This window comes from Apteryx rowi, unplaced genomic scaffold, assembly GCF_003343035.1.
Source record: "Apteryx rowi isolate R43461 unplaced genomic scaffold, aptRow1 scaffold_821, whole genome shotgun sequence".
Lineage (NCBI taxonomy): Eukaryota > Metazoa > Chordata > Aves > Apterygiformes > Apterygidae > Apteryx > Apteryx rowi.
In genome coordinates, this window is record NW_020451118.1 from 1 (window position 1) to 16247 (window position 16247).

The window sequence follows — 16247 nt, forward strand, 5'->3', positions numbered from 1 at the left end:
CAAGCGGCTTGGCGGGTCATAGCAGGCCACGAGGGCTCAGTTCCGTATTCCTTTGATGGGATTTCAGAACAGCTCTCAAGTAGCCCTGGAAAAATAATATGCTTACAGTAAGAAGAACATCTACTAGCTTTCCAGACTTATTAAGAGATTCAAGAAATGTTTTGTAAAATTTCATTGTCACTTCTTTCCCTCGTATGTCAAGAATGCTGACGTACTTAAAAATAAAGATGGCATCAAGTCTGCTCTCTAGGGTGCTGGAGAAAACCTTCAGGGTCTCCTGTATGCACATTTGTACCAACTTCCGAGGAATGTTCATGTCCATGGATATTTGAGCATAGTTTAATGGAGCAATTTGTGTAATACCTAGAAAACAACATTTATGGAACAAAGTAATTCACACAACAGTTGAGCAGACTCTAATAAAGGGCCAGCAGCTTCCAGGCAATGTTCTGTATAGAGCTGTGTTGCCTAACCCCTCAGTACAGCTCCTTAAAGGAACTGGTTTCTCCTCAAGTTCAAAGCACTCTATTAACTGATGTGCCAAGTGCACAGCAATGATTTCTTCAAATAGAGATAGGAAGAAAGACTATCAGCAATCTGGTATGGTTACAGTGATGGCAGTAATGGCCAGAAATTACAGTAAATCTGTCCATCAATTTATTTTTGTACCTGCTATCATTTCCATCTCTGGTTCAAGACTCTCTGTAGCTGACTTTGACCCACTTCTCTAGATAAAGGCAGCTATAAGGGCCAGCATGAATGCAGGTATTTTCCTTTACACAGTCTGGTGCTATGTAAGTAAATGGCATTAGCTTCATCTAAATGTCATTGCAATAAAAAGCTCTAGTAAATTGGCATCAGCCAGCACTGAATAAATGAGACCAGCATGAAACCAGTTGTAAAGCAGGTCACCAAGAGAGACTAACTTTGGGCAGCATTAATAAAAACTAGTCCAAATGAAAAGGTCCCTTTGGGGTTGTTTGTCTGTCAAACTGAGGTTGTTTTATTGCATGTACATGCAAGGCGAAATAAAGATTTTAATTGGTCTTCTTACCAGGAACTTTCACTTTTGCATATTTGAGCCCATGGACACATGCAACATTCTTGCACAGCTTGAAAACAGCTCTGTGAACAATCACAGACTCATCTTTTCCAGTGTATAGTTTTCCTTTAAAAGGAAAGAAAGTCCCCAATCCACTTATTCTAACACCCTGAAAATAGAAAAAGATAGAAGGATTATTAATAAGCATTTCTTAGCTGGAAAACCTGAGCGAGGTTTTGTCAGAACACGGGGATGGTACTTTGTGCCCTGCCCACTTTATGGGGCACTTAGGAATGCTCAGAAGACCCACATATTCTGGACATTTTATCTTCCTTTCCTTTACTCTCTAAGAAAATATTTGGTGAAGTAAAACAGCAGATGAATCTATCCCACCCCTCAGCTAGATAACATCCAAAGTGTGTGGAACAAGTGGAATAAACCCAGGAAATGTCTTGGACTGTCTGTTGGCTTGCTCCACTCTGGGAGTGAGTAACAGAGAAGCCCCAGCAAGTGCTGAATACTTTTGCATGCTGGAGCTGGAGTTTACTATTTCTCTAAATTTATAGAGAAGCTGGTCTGTGGCACATTTGTAAATCACTGTGGACTTCTGGGATGATTTTCTTCTGTTTTAAAAGAAAGGGAAGGATAAGTGCACTTGATGACAAAGGGGTATCAGGATTACTGAAGCCATACTGGGGCAAAGAGAGGGAGAGGATGCCATCTCACCTTGTTCAGTGCCAGCTGCTGTCTAATGTACTGAAAAACTGCATCCCAAATATAAGTGATCTCTAGAAAGTGAGGGGAAGAGATGTCAAGCTCAACTTCAGCAGGCTTCCAACCATTTTGCTATACAGTCATCCACTACACTCCCACTGGAGCTGCTCCAGCTCTTGCACTCAGCTGGGAGCTCAGGTTGGGCAACCCCACTGTAAGGAAAGCATTAACCCACCTGCCAGGGACTTCTGGGTGCCCCAAGAAGGCAGAGATAGGAGCAGGACCCAGGAGCCCTGGCTGCCAGATTTACACTGTAGCTTTTGAGACAGTCAGCCTGGGCTCTCATTGCAACCACCAGCCCTGTCCAGCCATCCCCCAAGGACCCCCGGGTTTCCATGGCTATTTCTGTCATCAACATTCTCTGCAACAACACTCATGAAATAGCTCCTGAAGGCCTTACCGAAGGAAATGAGATTTTTGAGACCTGGATACATGTCTTTGTCATGCCTCTTGAGGTCAGTGTGCTGGACTTCCGTCTTCATTTCCCCTGCTCTTGGTTAGCACTGGGACTAGAGGGTGGAAAGTGTCTTTTTCCCAATTAAGAAATTCCTCTCCAGCCTCTTCCTCCTCCTGGCTGCACTTGCCCAGGTTCCGGTACTGTCCCACCACCTCCCTTCACCTCCTTCCTCTCACTGCAGAGCAGCTCCTAAAGAGAAAAGGGGAGGCAAGAACAGCAGGTAGCACCTAGGATTAGCCTTGCAGAGAAGTGTGGGGAGAACCCGGGGTGATGTGGGGAGAGGGAATTGCCATTGTGATGTGGGAGAGTCCTGTTGTGACCTTAGCGTGTGTCACAGAGGGGTGCAGGGCCCCACCTCATCCATCCCACCCCGGCCAGGTTTGCCACAAAATGGGCAGGGGGGCTGCAAGGGAGCATCATAGGGAGTTGCCCCCACCACACTGCTCACTTCCCAGGGAGAGATTTTTCTCTTACCCTGAAAACCTTTGCCCGATTCCACCACAGTTCCTGCCAAAGGATTTAAGGCAAATCCATGACAGATGTCTGCAAATGATACCACAGCCTGTAAAAACTCTGATATAGGATATCAGAAAATTCACTTTTTTTTTACCTTCTGCACTGAAACATTTCTGCTTGAGAGAACACTTGCTGGAATGCTGTGTTTTTGTTTTTTGTTGTTTTTTTTTAAGATACCATCAAAGCCACAGCCTACATCATGTAGAATGAAACAGAACAAAGTGTATGCAGAGGTTATTATTAGAAAGTGAGCACCAATTTTTATGATGAGTCACTTGTTTTCTAGAGGATATGACTCTCTTGCAAGCCCACAACACTCCCAGCACCATCAGGCCTCATGGCTTCCTGTGAGAGACCTTTAAAGCCTGACAAAACAGTGATGGAGATCTGAGCCATGCACATCAATAGTGCAAGCACATAACATATCTGGTGACTTGCAGCCCTTTCCAAGGAAACACAGCCATGAAACAGAGGAATCAATCCAGTTCAAACTAGGAAAAAGCTTGGTAAGTGCTGATTACTTATTAAGATCTTGCATGGAGGTAGAGACAAGACAATTGTACCTGGTGGGCAATGCAGCTCTGTGATTACTGACCTTTGCAATTCTTTGCCCCTTTACTATACAAAATGACTAGAAGAGGAAGAGGTGTTAAGCAAAAATGTAGATCCTTCTTTGAGCATATCTAGGCAAATCATGTTCTTTGGAGGAATCTATATAAAACAGAAGCAAAACCTCCCTTTAAAAAACAGGCTGAACAGACAGTGCCTTTATCCAATTTCCCCCTTGAGTGATTAAAAAAAAAATCCATTCCTGATTTTCATTGAGAATATGGAGGTACTTCACTTTAAACTCAGAATAGACCCTCACCCCCAGGGGCAGATGGAGGTCTACCTGTGCACTGTGGTGATGTGATCTCCTTGGAGGAGCCCACATTTTCAGGCAGGCTTAGACCACCCTAAGCACAAACAGCAGAAGGATCCAGGAAAGGCAGTGGAAGGTGCTTCCCATTGGCTCCTCATCAGCCTTATAGCAGCAACAACTAATCCCACTGAGAAATATCCTTTGGAGGCTTGTGTCCATGGCCTGGAGAGGCTGAAGCAGTGTCCTCCTTGAGTAAGCAAAGCCACAGCTAAACCATGATGTTCTCCACCTCCACCCCTCCTGCTGCACCTGGGCTGCCCTGCAAAAGTCCTGTAAAGTCCATAGAGATATTTTATAATCCTGTGTTATCTCATTTCTTCCAAAAAGCACTCTGCTCTTTTCTTGGTGCCTCCAGAGCTACTCTGTGTCCTCTGGGGTTCTCATGGCACCTCAGGGGCTGTTTCAGCATCTTAAACACTGTCAGGATCTCCCCAACTTTCCTAGGCTCTCTGTTTCTGAGGGGTTTGGGGGAAGTTTCCAGGACTTCAGTTGTTTCTCTCTAGATTGTGAGCAGTCCTTAGGGCTTTTCCCAGTGTCTCTGTGACGGGAGTCGGGAAAGTGGACCATGTCACTAAGCCAGCAGTGTCTGCTAGTTTGCAAGGAGCCTAGACCAAAGGCTTGGGATCAAACTGCTGCTCTACCTCGATGGATGCTAAGAAATGGTAACGCCAACAGACCTGGTCTGTCAGTCAGGCATTTAAGCAGCATTGTGTCCAGATTTCTGCAGTCTGTTCTCATTGCAAACTGCTCATCTTCATCTGCCTCTCACAGGCCCAGGTAAAATGTGAAGTGCTGCATCACTTTCAGACCAGGGCAGGTCATGCAAATTTTTTACCCTTTCAGTGAAGTCACTGAAGCACTGTTTCTGTCATCCTCATCATTGACATCTTCATCCTCACCACCTGCTGCATTGGAGAGAACGCACAAACAAGGCTGCTTGCCTGACACCTGTCCCTGCTCTTCCCAGCCAGTCATTGGGGAGAGTTTTTTGCCTTTCCCTTTTCTTTCTCCTTTGTTTTCTTTTTTTTTTCCTCCTCAAGTAGCTTTCAACATCAGAGTTGACGTATGCACTATCGACCCTGTTAATTTTTATTAGCGTGTAAGGCTGTCTTGGTATCCTTTGTGCAATGCATATGAAGTTAGGCATGGAAAAGGCACCCCTGGTGACTTCTGTGAGAGAGACAAACTGTGAGGCAGCTTGCCTCCAGCTGTCTGTCTTCAAGCCGTCATTGCTTCTCATGAACCACTGCCAAGAGTGCCTGTAGGGAAAACATTTCTGTAACAACTCTTGCAGCCACCATGTCCCCTGCAATTGTATCCCTGCTGTTCTTCTCCCAGCCAGAGGTTCATTCAAGTTCATCCTAAAAGAGGAATTAGGAATAATCTTGTGCCTTATGTGAATAGGAGAATTGCAGCAGGATGTGCCACAATCTGCAACAGCACAGTGTAAATCAAGACCTACACATGAAAACCGTGACATCACATCAGTGGAAAGCCAGTGTAAGTGGCGACATTCGTGCCCAGAGGAGATGCAGACCAGGCACTCAACTTGGTCCTGTGTCCAAGCCCTGTACCTTGGCCTGTCAAACTGAGGCAGAGTAGGATTGCCTGTGCAAAGCCCTCTTTGACAGAGCAAGTAAGTTAAGCCTCAAAAGTCCTCTAACTTGTTGCATGCAAACTGGCTCCTTGACAGTCCTGTCTGGGAAGGAGGATGATAGAGGGATATGATACTGCTTCTGCTTCACACCTCTGCAACCGTCAGACAGTGTCGCCTCTGGGACATCTAAACAGGGCCCTTTGAGTTTTTAATGTGTCCATTGAATAGACCTGACTGTAACACATTTAATCAGATGTATGCATGTACACATTAATTCCGGACATCTCAGTGCACTGTTTTGCCAGTCACTGACCTCCTAGTTTAGCACCGCATCCCCTGGAGTTACATGGTCCCCCTTACCATGACACTGGAGGCTGGAGATGGGAGCATTTGCCTGGTGCCCATTAAGGAGTAGCCAAATCCAGCAGACTTTGATGTGCAAGAGGTTTCTCCCATCCTAGTCTGACAGAGGCAGCTGCTGCTGTTCCCATTTGCAGATCCAACTGTTCAACCTAATAACTGATATGATTCCCAAGTGGTGGTGTTATTGCAAGATTGCACTCCACAAAATGTCCCCAACACTCTCCTCAAATTATCAGTGAAGTCTGGTTGTCTCTCACATGACTCCCTCTTAAGCATCTGTGAAATCCAGCCATTCCTCACGGTGTTCAGCTGGCTACAACCAAATGTGCCGCTGCGCAGCACAGCTGGATCAGTCTGCTGAGCTTTACTGAAACAGCTGTCATGAGCCTTTGGAAAGCCCTAGAGCTAAAGCTATATCTCCTGCATGCATTAACACGCTGTGCGCTCACCAAGGCTGTGCATCCTGTTTGCACAGTGTCTGCATGTGGCAGGAGCTTCCCAAACAAGAGTGGCCAGGCAGAACAAGTGGAAGGAGATCATGCTGTCCTTGGGCAGCCTCTAGGGCTGGGCAGCCCAGTGGGCTAAGGATCAGGCAGCTTACAGCCAGAGGGTCAAAGAGAAAAGCATGGCCAGCCCTGCTGCTCCCCACGGACAGTTCTGCTTGACAGACACAGTACCAGCCCTCTTCACTCTGCATGGTTTCACCATCAGCATTGCATTTTGTCTCCTTTTGGCTGCAGCCACAAGCAGTTCCTGGGCGTGTTCTGTGGTTGGGCAGCTGAGACACCTTTCCCAGTGGGCAGCCTGGACATGTCCAACCTGACCTGGAGGCTGGAAGTGTTCAGCTGGCTTCCAGGGGAGATAGTTTCATTTCCTAACACAGTTATAGCTGCGGTGGTGGTGCGTGGACAGTTTCCAACCCTAATCTAAGAGACAGCAGAGTACAGGCAAAGTACTGGCCTCTTGCTCCAGCCTCAGTCCTACAGTGCCCCGCAGCGAGTTGGGAGCAGAGAGCCACAGGAGGGTGCACAGGACCACGTTCGGCTCCAGCAGCCTGCAGCTTACTTGAGCCAGGAGTCGTGTGCTGGGGTAGGATTTCACTGCTGTAACTCTAGACGTCTAAACCCCCTGGAGGCATCCAGGAGCTTTCTGTACTAGAGGGGAAGAGACAGTCACTTCACAGGGGATTCTGCAACAAGTAGCTGAATTCTTCCCGTGGCCTGTGTTTTCATTCGAAGTGGAGCCTAGGGTGACAGAAGTTTTCCTGAGCAAGAATTGCTCGTATAGCTTACAGTGCAGCCTCTCTGGCACAGCACCTGTGAGCTTGCAACGGTGCTTTCTTTAAATGAATTAATGCATTAGATAATTCATATTAGCAACAAACAGTTCATAAAAGTATTTTGTAGCACAAATACTGATCTACTGAAGTAACCTTCTAGTTGTCCATGTGAATGTGAGCCCAAAGAAAAATGATCTTCATGAGGAAATGACCTGCTGTGCTTAACTCACAGCAAGCAAGCTCGTTTCTCCAGCCTTGGCAAGTTTTCTGAGGAACATGGGATCTGCCACCCCTGGAAGCAGGGTACAATGCCAGCAAGCTCAGCATAACAGTCTCTGGGTCCAGAGTCCTTGGGCTCCCACACTGTGATTTATCAGAACTTATTTGAAGCAACTAAAGATTAAAAAATGCCCGCATACATTTGAGACACTGACGTTAGGCATTCAGAATGCCTCCTGACTGCCAGAGACCTCATCCACAGTCCATGCCCTCTACCTGTCCCCTTCCTTCCTCTCTCCTCTCAGGGATGGTGTCCCAGTCTGGCAATCTCTTTTGGCCCCTGTTCAGCAATCCCTCCCACTACCTGAGCCATGGACTGTGAGGTGTGAGCAGGGCTGAAGCCCTTCCTAGGGTTACACTTTGCTCTACCTACCCTGAGGAGAAGAGATGCAGAAAAGCACATGTGCAGGGGACTGTGAAGACTTGCAGTATGAAGACAAGATGACAAGATCCTTTTAATACYTGCTCTGCAAGCTTTATACCTAGACAGGATTTAGAGCTAGAACAGCAGGTTCACATGGAAGCACAGATGGGATGCAGTTACAAAAAGACAAAACTACAGAAAACTTTATTAAGCTTCAGCATCTTGGCTAATTTCCACCTCTCCTTCTACTTTGCAAGAGATGGATCAGGCCTGCCTATGGTAGAGGGCAGCATCTCCCTGCCTTTTCGGGACCCCCAGACAGAGATGGGCACATGGTCCCCAGGCACAGCACCTGTGAGTGTGGAGGGGGCACCCACTGAGGCCCCAGGAGCCCAGAGGTGCAAACTGCTTGGAGGAGTGCAGGAGAGCCCAAAGAGGTGCACCCCAGGACACAGGCAGAGTTGTGCCTGCACACTGCATTATGCCAAGGTTAGGTGTCAATGCTTGCCTCTGGCTGGGATGAGGCAGTCTGCAGGGTGAAAAACGTACCTTCCCAAGCCCTGTAGGTCTCAATGTCTGGACAGCATCTGTCACACCCCCCTTTTGCCCAAGGTAGATAATAACTCAGACTTCACTGTTTGCCATTTCCAAGTATTTGCAGGACAGTGGGATTCTGGACTTGTACTTGTCCTGGTTCAAAGGTCCTTCCAGCCTCTGAGTGTGATGAAGTGAAAAGCCAGCAAGGAGCTTGAGGCCACCTGGTCCTGCTGCCCTCCCCAAAAGTCCAGTGTGTTTTGGCAGGAGTTTGTCCAACCTCCAAACTAGGAGCTCGCCCCAGAAGTTCCATTGCAGTGCAAACTGCCCAGTTAGTTTCACCACTTAAGCACATGATTTCTGTCCCGCTCGTGCTGGAGATGGAGAATGTTTGTAGTCTTTTCAGCTTCTGATGTCTATTTTCATGTTTCCCCTCTGTCTCCTTCGTACCCAGAACCATCTCAATTTGCTCTTGCTGTCTCTCTTCACTGTTTTACATTACTGACCCACATCCAGGTCACTGTGTGTTCTGGAAGGGTTTTTTTTTTGTTTGGTTGTGTTTTTTATTGTGCAGAACCACCTCTGGCTGGTCCTTCCCCACTTGTAATTGCGCCAGTTATCCTGCCCACTGCAGATGCTTGCACTGCCCAGGCAGAGCTCAATCCCAGGTTTATCCAGTTTGCCCTTCAGTACTAGAGAACCACTAAGCCTATGCCTTGAGGGTTTGCATTTATTTCCTCAGTTCATTAACCCCAAGCAGGTTGTTTAACGTCTTTCTTAATTACAGCAGCCAGTATAATGATAACAACTTCTTTTCATGTAAGATGCAGGAAAGGAGTTCAGGTTAGACAGAATTCTAAATACCTTTGTGAGTTACTGAACAGTTTTACCATCCACATTAGGAAGATCCTATATCAGCCTTAATGTGTTTTGTTTCTAAGTGATTGCTTTCCTCCTAACTGTTCATTGTCCTGCTGGTTGTTTTTGCCTCGGGGTTCCCTGGTCAACCTTTTGCATTTTAGAGCCTTTACCTGCACTCATTGCTTAGGTGGRGTTTTGTCTCTGGTTGTCACTATCATTCATTTTCAGGATAAGAGGTCTTGAGTCACGGGGTTAGGGTACCTGACCCTCTCCAGAGGCTTCTTTAGACATTGCTTCTCTTCCTATGTTTGTAGCACATTTCTAGCCTGGCCTGCTGCCCATGAGCCCTTATCCTGCAAGACTCCCCTCCCTGTCCCTCATGCTCTCTCCCTTCTCAGGCCCAGGACATTGTACAGGGAATAGGTTTCCACCCCAGCCCATCAGAAGACCTTGGCCCAGACGTCTGGAGAGCACCCGCTCCCAGCCTAGGGGAGGAAGAGAGATGCTGGCTAGTGGCACAGGGCCAGAGCATTAGCAGGGGTTGTGGGAACCCCATTCTCTCCGCTCTGGCTGCTGTTGCCCTGCTCCCTCCTGCTGGCAGTCTCCTGTCCTTCCAGCTCGGCCCCACATGCCCCCTGGGCAGTGGGCTGGCTCCCCTCTGAGCTGCTGGCTGAGGCACAGCCCTGGGCAAGGGGGGACTGGGAACTGCTTGATGCCAGTTCCTGTCTGTCATGGTTCGCAGGCTGAGCTCTGGTGCTCTCCAAACCCTGGCTCTGGGCCATCACCCATGGCAGGGACAGGTATTTCTGCACCTCAATGGCTGGGCTCCGGCGGTCAGGGTCGAGCGTGAGCAGGCGCCGGAACATCTCTTGCGCCCCAGAGCTGAAGGTCTGCCAGGATGATGGCACCCCCCACCCCACTGCACTGTCCTGCCAGGTGCTGAAGTCCTCGAACTGCGGGTCGGAGCTGACAGCCACAGCCCAGGGGAAGCAGCCTGTGCAGAGACAGAAGAGCAGCACGGCGAAAGCCCACACATCCAGGCTGGAGTCCAGCTCCAGCGTGTCGGAGCCCTGAAGCAGGCAGAGCTCTGGTGCAGCGTAGGGCAGCGTGCCTGACATGGCAAAGACCGCAGAGCCCTGCAGGCGCGTGAGCCCAAAGTCACCCAGCTTCACCCGGCGGCACTCACTATCGAAGAGCAGCACGTTGTCCAGCTTCACGTCCCGGTGCACCAGGGCCCGGCTGTGCATGAAATCCAGTGCCTCGGCCACCTGGGATGCACAGCGCTTCACCAGCACCTCCGGAAGGCCCTCCTGCATGGAGGAGTGACACTGTCACCTGCTGCACAGCCTGATCCCAGGACAGCCTGCTGCAGAGCAGCCCTGCTGTCCACACCACCTCCAGGACCTCCTGCCCACGGTGCCCTGGGTGCTGGTGCCACCACACCCAGCAGAGCCATACCACACTGGTATTGCACCCAACACTCTGCCTGGCATCTCCTACACATGCTTCATCCATCAGTTGCCCAAGGCCACATTCCTGCACTGCAAGGAGTCTCCCCAAACACACTGTGAGTGTGCACCACTGCAAAAGGTCTCCCCGCACACAGTGTAAGCGTGCACCTGCTGCAAAGGGTCTCCCCACAGAGAATGAGTGTGCATCCCACTGCAAAGGATCTCCCCATACAAAGAGTGAACATGTACCCAACTGCAAAAGGTGTCACCACACAGTATCACTCCACCCACTGCAAAATTTCACCACATACAGAGGCATGCACATAGACACACGCTCACTGCAAGCATAACCTGCTGCAAGGATTTCTCTGCTCACACAGTGTCACTACCCTTCCTGCAAAGCTGTCCCTGCACCCCCTCCCCACACCCTGCTGCATATCCCCACACTTCATGGCTCTCACCCCTCTTTTAACCCCCAGCTGGCCCTTCGTGTCCTAGACCCACAGCAGAGCCCCACAGCAGCACATACCCCTGGGTTGAGGAGGGCACACAGGTCCCCAGCAGGAGCAAGTTCCTGCCCAAAGGCAAAGTGTGTGGCACTCTCAAAGGCGATGGGCAGGGCACGGATGCAAGCGTCATGGCCAGAGAGGCACAGGGTGATGCAGTACTCCCGCAGGAATGCCTGCCGTTCCGTCTGTGCCTTTGCCATCAGCTTGAGGACCACTGGTGAGCCTGAGAAAGGGGACAGGTCAGCCCCATAGGGGTGGAAAGGGGGGGAGATGGGGCAGAGTTTGGGTTGGGTCAGCATGGGAAGCACTGGGCACAGATGGGGCAGGATCTGTCACAGACAGGATCTGGTACTGAAGAGGTTGGGCAGAGATGGGGATGGATGAGCTGGAAAGGGCAGGCTGGCATGGACTTTGTTGGGCAGAGATGGGGCTTGGCACCTGCAGGGCTGGCTCAGTTGTGTGTACAGGCATGGATGGGGCTGGGCACAGACACAGCTGCACACATCTGTGCACAGCTGGAGCAGGTCCCCCAGCAGCAGGCTCTCCCTGCCTCCCAGAGCCCCTCACCTCCATCCCGGGGCTCTGTGAGCACCACACGGCCATAGGACCCACTGCCCAACTCCTCCAGCACGTCATACTGTTCCTCCAGCTCCTGCAGCGGCATCTCCTGTCCCGTCCGTGCCATCAGCTGCTCCAGGAACGCCTCGTTGTCCTCCCCGTCCTCTTCTGATGCCTCCATGTGCCCTGCGGCCACCCAAGTACCCTATCAGATTCCTGGCTGCCTCTCAGGGCTGTCTCAGGGATCTCGGCTGCACTCAGCCCTGAGTGGGTCTCGGCTGCCTGAAGAGGCCAGGCCGGCCCTGGACAGCTGTCTGCCCCACTCCCAGGCTGCAGGACGTCCTTGAAGGGTAACAGCAGTACCTGCCATGGCTATCCCAGCCTAGGACAGCCCATTCTAGTGAAGCCTGACCAGCCTGGTCCAATCCAACCCTGTCCCACCCAGTCTAGCCTGGTTCAATCCAGCCCAGTCCAACCCTGTAGACCAGTCCAGCCCAGCTCAGTCCAGTCCAGCCCAGCTCAGTCCAGTCCAGCCCTTTCCTACCCAGTCTAGCCTGGCTCAATCCAGCCCAGTCCAGCCCAGTTCAATCCAGTCCAGCCCAGCCCAGCCCAATCCAGTCCAGTGCAGTCCAGTCCAGACCAGTCAAATCTAGCCCAAGCCCAGTCTAGTGAAGCCCAGGCCAACCTGTCCAAATCAGCCCAGTCCAACCCAGTCTAGCCCAGTCCAACCTAGCCCAAACCAATCCATGCCATCTCAATCCAGCCAGCCTAGTGCAGCCCAGTCTAGTCCAACCCAGTCCAGCCCAGCCAAGCCCAGTCCCTCCCAGTGCATCCCAGTACACAGAGGTCATGGCTGACTCTGTCCCACCCCACATTGCCCCATGGCAGGAGTTGGGGCTGGCTCTGTCCCACCCCACATTGTCCCCATGGCAAGGGTTGGGGCTGGCTCTGTCCCACCCCACACTGTCCCCATGGCAAGGGTTGCGGCTGGCTCTGTCCCACCCCACATGGTTCCAAAGCTCGCTCTGCCCTTTGCCGTATCCCAGCTCTTTGCTCGTCCATTCCCAGCTGTGAAACAGGACCCAGGACCCTTCTGCCATCCTGCCAGTGCTGCCAGCTGCAGCCACCTGCACAGCTGCAGTAGCGTCACTGCCAGCACCGGCTCCTCCGGGCGCACATGACCAGGACCACCAGTGCCCGCTGGACCCATGGGCCATCATGGAGCACCGGGGCTATGGCCCGTCCCCCTGTGCGCTGCTGGGGGGCTGAGCAGAGAGGGTCCTGCCGTGCCCAAAAGCTGCAAGCAAGAGGCTGGGGACCCGCGCGTGTCCATCCAGGGTGCCCAGATGGATAGGACAGATGGCCAGGCAGGCATTGCAGCAGGGATACAGGGGTGCGTGGGGACAGCCAAGCAGCTGGGCAGTTGGGAGAGCTGCGTGCCTCACCTGTGTCCCTGTGCTGGGCCTTGCGCTGTGCCCCGGTGCCGCCGGCACAGCCAGGTGCACGCAGGGCACTGCTCCGCGTCCCTGGCCCCCGCAGCCTTCCTGGGCGCCGGGAGCTGTGACTCAGACTTTCCTGCGCTCTCCGTGGCCTCCGTCCCCAGGGCAGTGCCGGCCCGCGCTAATCTCTCCCGCTCGCTCGCAGGGAACATGTGTCAGGCGCAATTCATGCCGACTTCCAAACATAGGCAGGAGGCAGGCGCTGGACAGTCCCCGGCATCGCCCGGGCTGCTCAGGGCGGCCAGGGGGATGCATGGGCCACACCGCCAGCCCCCGTCTTGGCAGGGGCTGCCAGCACGGCCAGATGGACACACAGCACAGAGCATGGCCTAGGAGCCTGGCGTCGGCGCGTGAAAGGGCACAGAGAGAAGGACAGCATGGAGTGCTGCACCAGGACAGACAGACAGCGCAGAGCGTGGCATGGGGGACCAGACAGAGCACCACGTGAGGGGACAGACAGACAGGCTGGAGCGAGGCATGGAGCACAAGCAGACCATGGCATGTGAGGACAGACAAACAGCATGGGGCATGGCATGGGGAAACAGCACTGTGCATTGGACGAATGGACAGACAGCACTGTGAGCAAGGATGGACAGACACACAGCCTGGAGCATGGCACAGGGGGACAGACAGATCATGGTGCATGGGCTGATGGATGGACAGCCCAGGGCCCTGCAGGCAGGGGCAAAGAAAGTGAGGAGCAAAGCTGTGTGGGGAGACTGGCTGGCTGGATGTCTGGAAAGACAGTTTTGAGTACAGCTTGTGTGGATGGGCAGACAGAGCATGGTGCATGGGATGTACAGCCAACCTGCAGCACTGTTTGGATGGGCAGATAGACAGACAGCACAGAGCACGCCCAGCAGGCATGGCCAGACGTACAGCACGGAGGGCTGCCCACCGAGAACGGGGGGCAAATGGACAGACAGGCAGCCCTTAGCACTGCCAGGGCCAGGCACCCTGCAGCCTCACTGCCCGCACGGGGCTGCATGGTGCACTGAGCCTGCTGGTCACAGTACGGCTCAGCCTGTGGCTTGCTCAGCTCTGCTGCCTGTGGCCCCTCTGCTCCATGGCCACCCCCTCTTGCCCCACTGCCCCTTGCATGAGAGGCTGCCACCAGCGCTTCTGCAGGGCCATGCCCACACCTGGTACAGTGCCTTGCTGCCTGCACTGTCCCCAGCTGCAGCAACCGGCTTTTAACTATAGGCTCAGCATTTGGTGCCCTGGAGCCGCAGCTGTCTTGCAAGAGTTGCGTCCTATTTCCACTCACGGCTCAGCCACCGCGTATGGAACCTGATGGGCCATGCACCGTCCTGTGGAGAATGTGCACAGGCGCACAAGCGCAACGTGGGTGGACACAGACAGCACTAGCCGGCTAGCACACAGCTGGAGCTGTCGGTGCAATGCTCTGGGGCACTGCTGCAACACATGGCCCATTGGTGCTGCAGCATGGGTGCCTGGCAATGCTGTGACACAGCCCAGTCACAACATGCAACCTTGGCAGTGTCACAACACACAGCCTAGCCACAATGCACAGCTCTGGCAATGTCACACCACACAGCCCAGCCACAACACACAGCTCTGGCAATGTCACAACACGCAGCCCTACCACAACGCACAGCCCTGGCAGTGTCACAACACACAGCCCAGCCACAACACACAGCCCTGGCAACATCATAACCCAACCCAGCCACAACACACAGCTCTGGCAATGTCACAACACGCAGCCCAGCCACAACACGCAGCCCTGGCAATGTCACAGCACACTGCCCAGCCACAATCATCATACCTGAAATGCTACAGCTCATCACCAGCCACAACCACAGCCACAACCCCAGCAATGCCACAACCATAAGACACCTCCCAGGGCCGCAACCCTCAGCCCAGCTGCAATCGCACCCCCACTGGTCTCCCCTTGCAACAGCCCAACAGGGACCACCACAACCCACAAACCAGCAACACCACAACCCACGGTCCACAGGGTGAAGAGCACTATAGCCTGGCCAGGGCTGCGAGGTGGGGACTGCAAGGATGCAGCACTATATGGCCACTCCTCTGTGTGCCTCAGTTTCCCCTCTCCAAGCATGATCTGTGAGGTGATCCAGAAGATGGGGACAATGGTTTGGTCTCCCTTCATGCAATATCTCACAGGGCTCCCCCTTGAGTTTCACCTGATGTCCTGTTGCTGTGTAGACACAGGGCTGGGTTGCATGGGGGTGTGGGGCTGGGGCAGGGGCTGGGAGCAAGCAGTGGGCCCCAACCCCCACAGTTGTGGTGCAGGACAGCCTGGGGGACAGATGTGAGAGGGTCAGGTCTGTTACTTGCCCATAGCGATCCCAGGGCCGTGGTGTCCCAGCCCCATGCCATGCACGGGGAAACATTGCTGAGTGCCCCAAGGGACCAACTGACTGTCCCCATGCTGTCCCAAATCTGCCAGTGTCTTGGGCACCCCCCAGCCCTGCCTGCCTGGCCACACGAGCCCCTGTGTCCTGCAAGCCCCTGGTCTGACTCACATCTGGGCCTCTCTGCGGGGAGATTTCCTGGGGTCTATTTTGGGATGAGGCTGGCAAAGCCCTCCTGGCGGCACACACATGCGTTGTCCTGCCAAGGAAGCAGTCCTTCTTTGAAATGTGTTGACTGGTCACTGGGGCAGGAGGAGCTGGGAGCAGGAGGTGGTGGGGCATATCCTGTGCCCAGCTCCTACTGGAGCCCAGCACAGCCAGATGCCTGGGTCCTGCTGGGGGAGGATGCAGTGATGGTGTGGATGTGGTGAGGGGTGGTCATCTCCCCAAGCACTGGGCTGGAGCAGAGCACGTGGTGGGTCAAAGCATCCTGCTCATCCCTCTCCTTGCACCCTAGCGCCGTGCTGGCCCCCTGCCCTTCAGTTTCCAGGCCATATCCTTCCCTTTTTCCCCAATTCCCAGGCCACATCCCCTCACTTTTTCCCCAGTTCCCAGGCTATATCCCTCCCTCTCCCCCAGCTCCTTGGATTGTGTCCTCCCTCTCCCCTAGTTCCCAGGCCACATCCCTCCCTCTCCCCCAGTTTCCAGGCCATATCCCATTCCTTTCCCCAGCTCCTGGGACTGTGCCCTCCCCCTCCCCCCAGTTCTCAGGCCATATCCCTCCCTCTCTTCCAGTTCCCAGGTTAGATGCCTCCCTCTCCCTGAGCTTCTGGGGTTGTGCCCACCGGTCCCCTGCAGTTTCCCAGACCATGTCTCTCCTTCTCCCTCAGTGTCAGCTCTGCA

General features: G+C 53.0%; 1 protein-coding gene across 1 annotated transcript; it reads right to left on the reverse strand.

Annotated features, from left to right (window-relative positions):
• Positions 1-9497: 9497 nt before the first annotated feature.
• LOC112977349 (serine/threonine-protein kinase SBK1-like) lies at positions 9498-11687 on the reverse strand. Its single transcript, XM_026089596.1, has 3 exons — positions 11516-11687; positions 10969-11171; positions 9498-10298 (listed from the first exon to the last, which is right to left on the reverse strand). Exons 1-3 carry the CDS (start codon positions 11685-11687, stop codon positions 9498-9500), a joined length of 1176 nt encoding a protein of 391 aa, XP_025945381.1.
• Between the last annotated feature and the right edge of the window lie 4560 nt (positions 11688-16247).

What these genes read in the sequence shown, in the direction of transcription:
- LOC112977349 (XM_026089596.1), bottom strand. Translation starts at nt 11,687, where the DNA reads ATGGAGGCATCAGAAGAGGACGGGGAGGACAACGAGGCGTTCCTGGAG. An exon ending in CACAGAGCCCCGGGATGGAG is followed by an intron (nt 11,172 to 11,515) that starts GTGAGGGGCTCT and finishes CCCCTTTCTCAG; the next exon opens with GCTCACCAGTGGTCCTCAAG. An exon ending in GTGCCCTCCTCAACCCAGGG is followed by an intron (nt 10,299 to 10,968) that starts GTATGTGCTGCT and finishes TCCTCCATGCAG; the next exon opens with GAGGGCCTTCCGGAGGTGCT.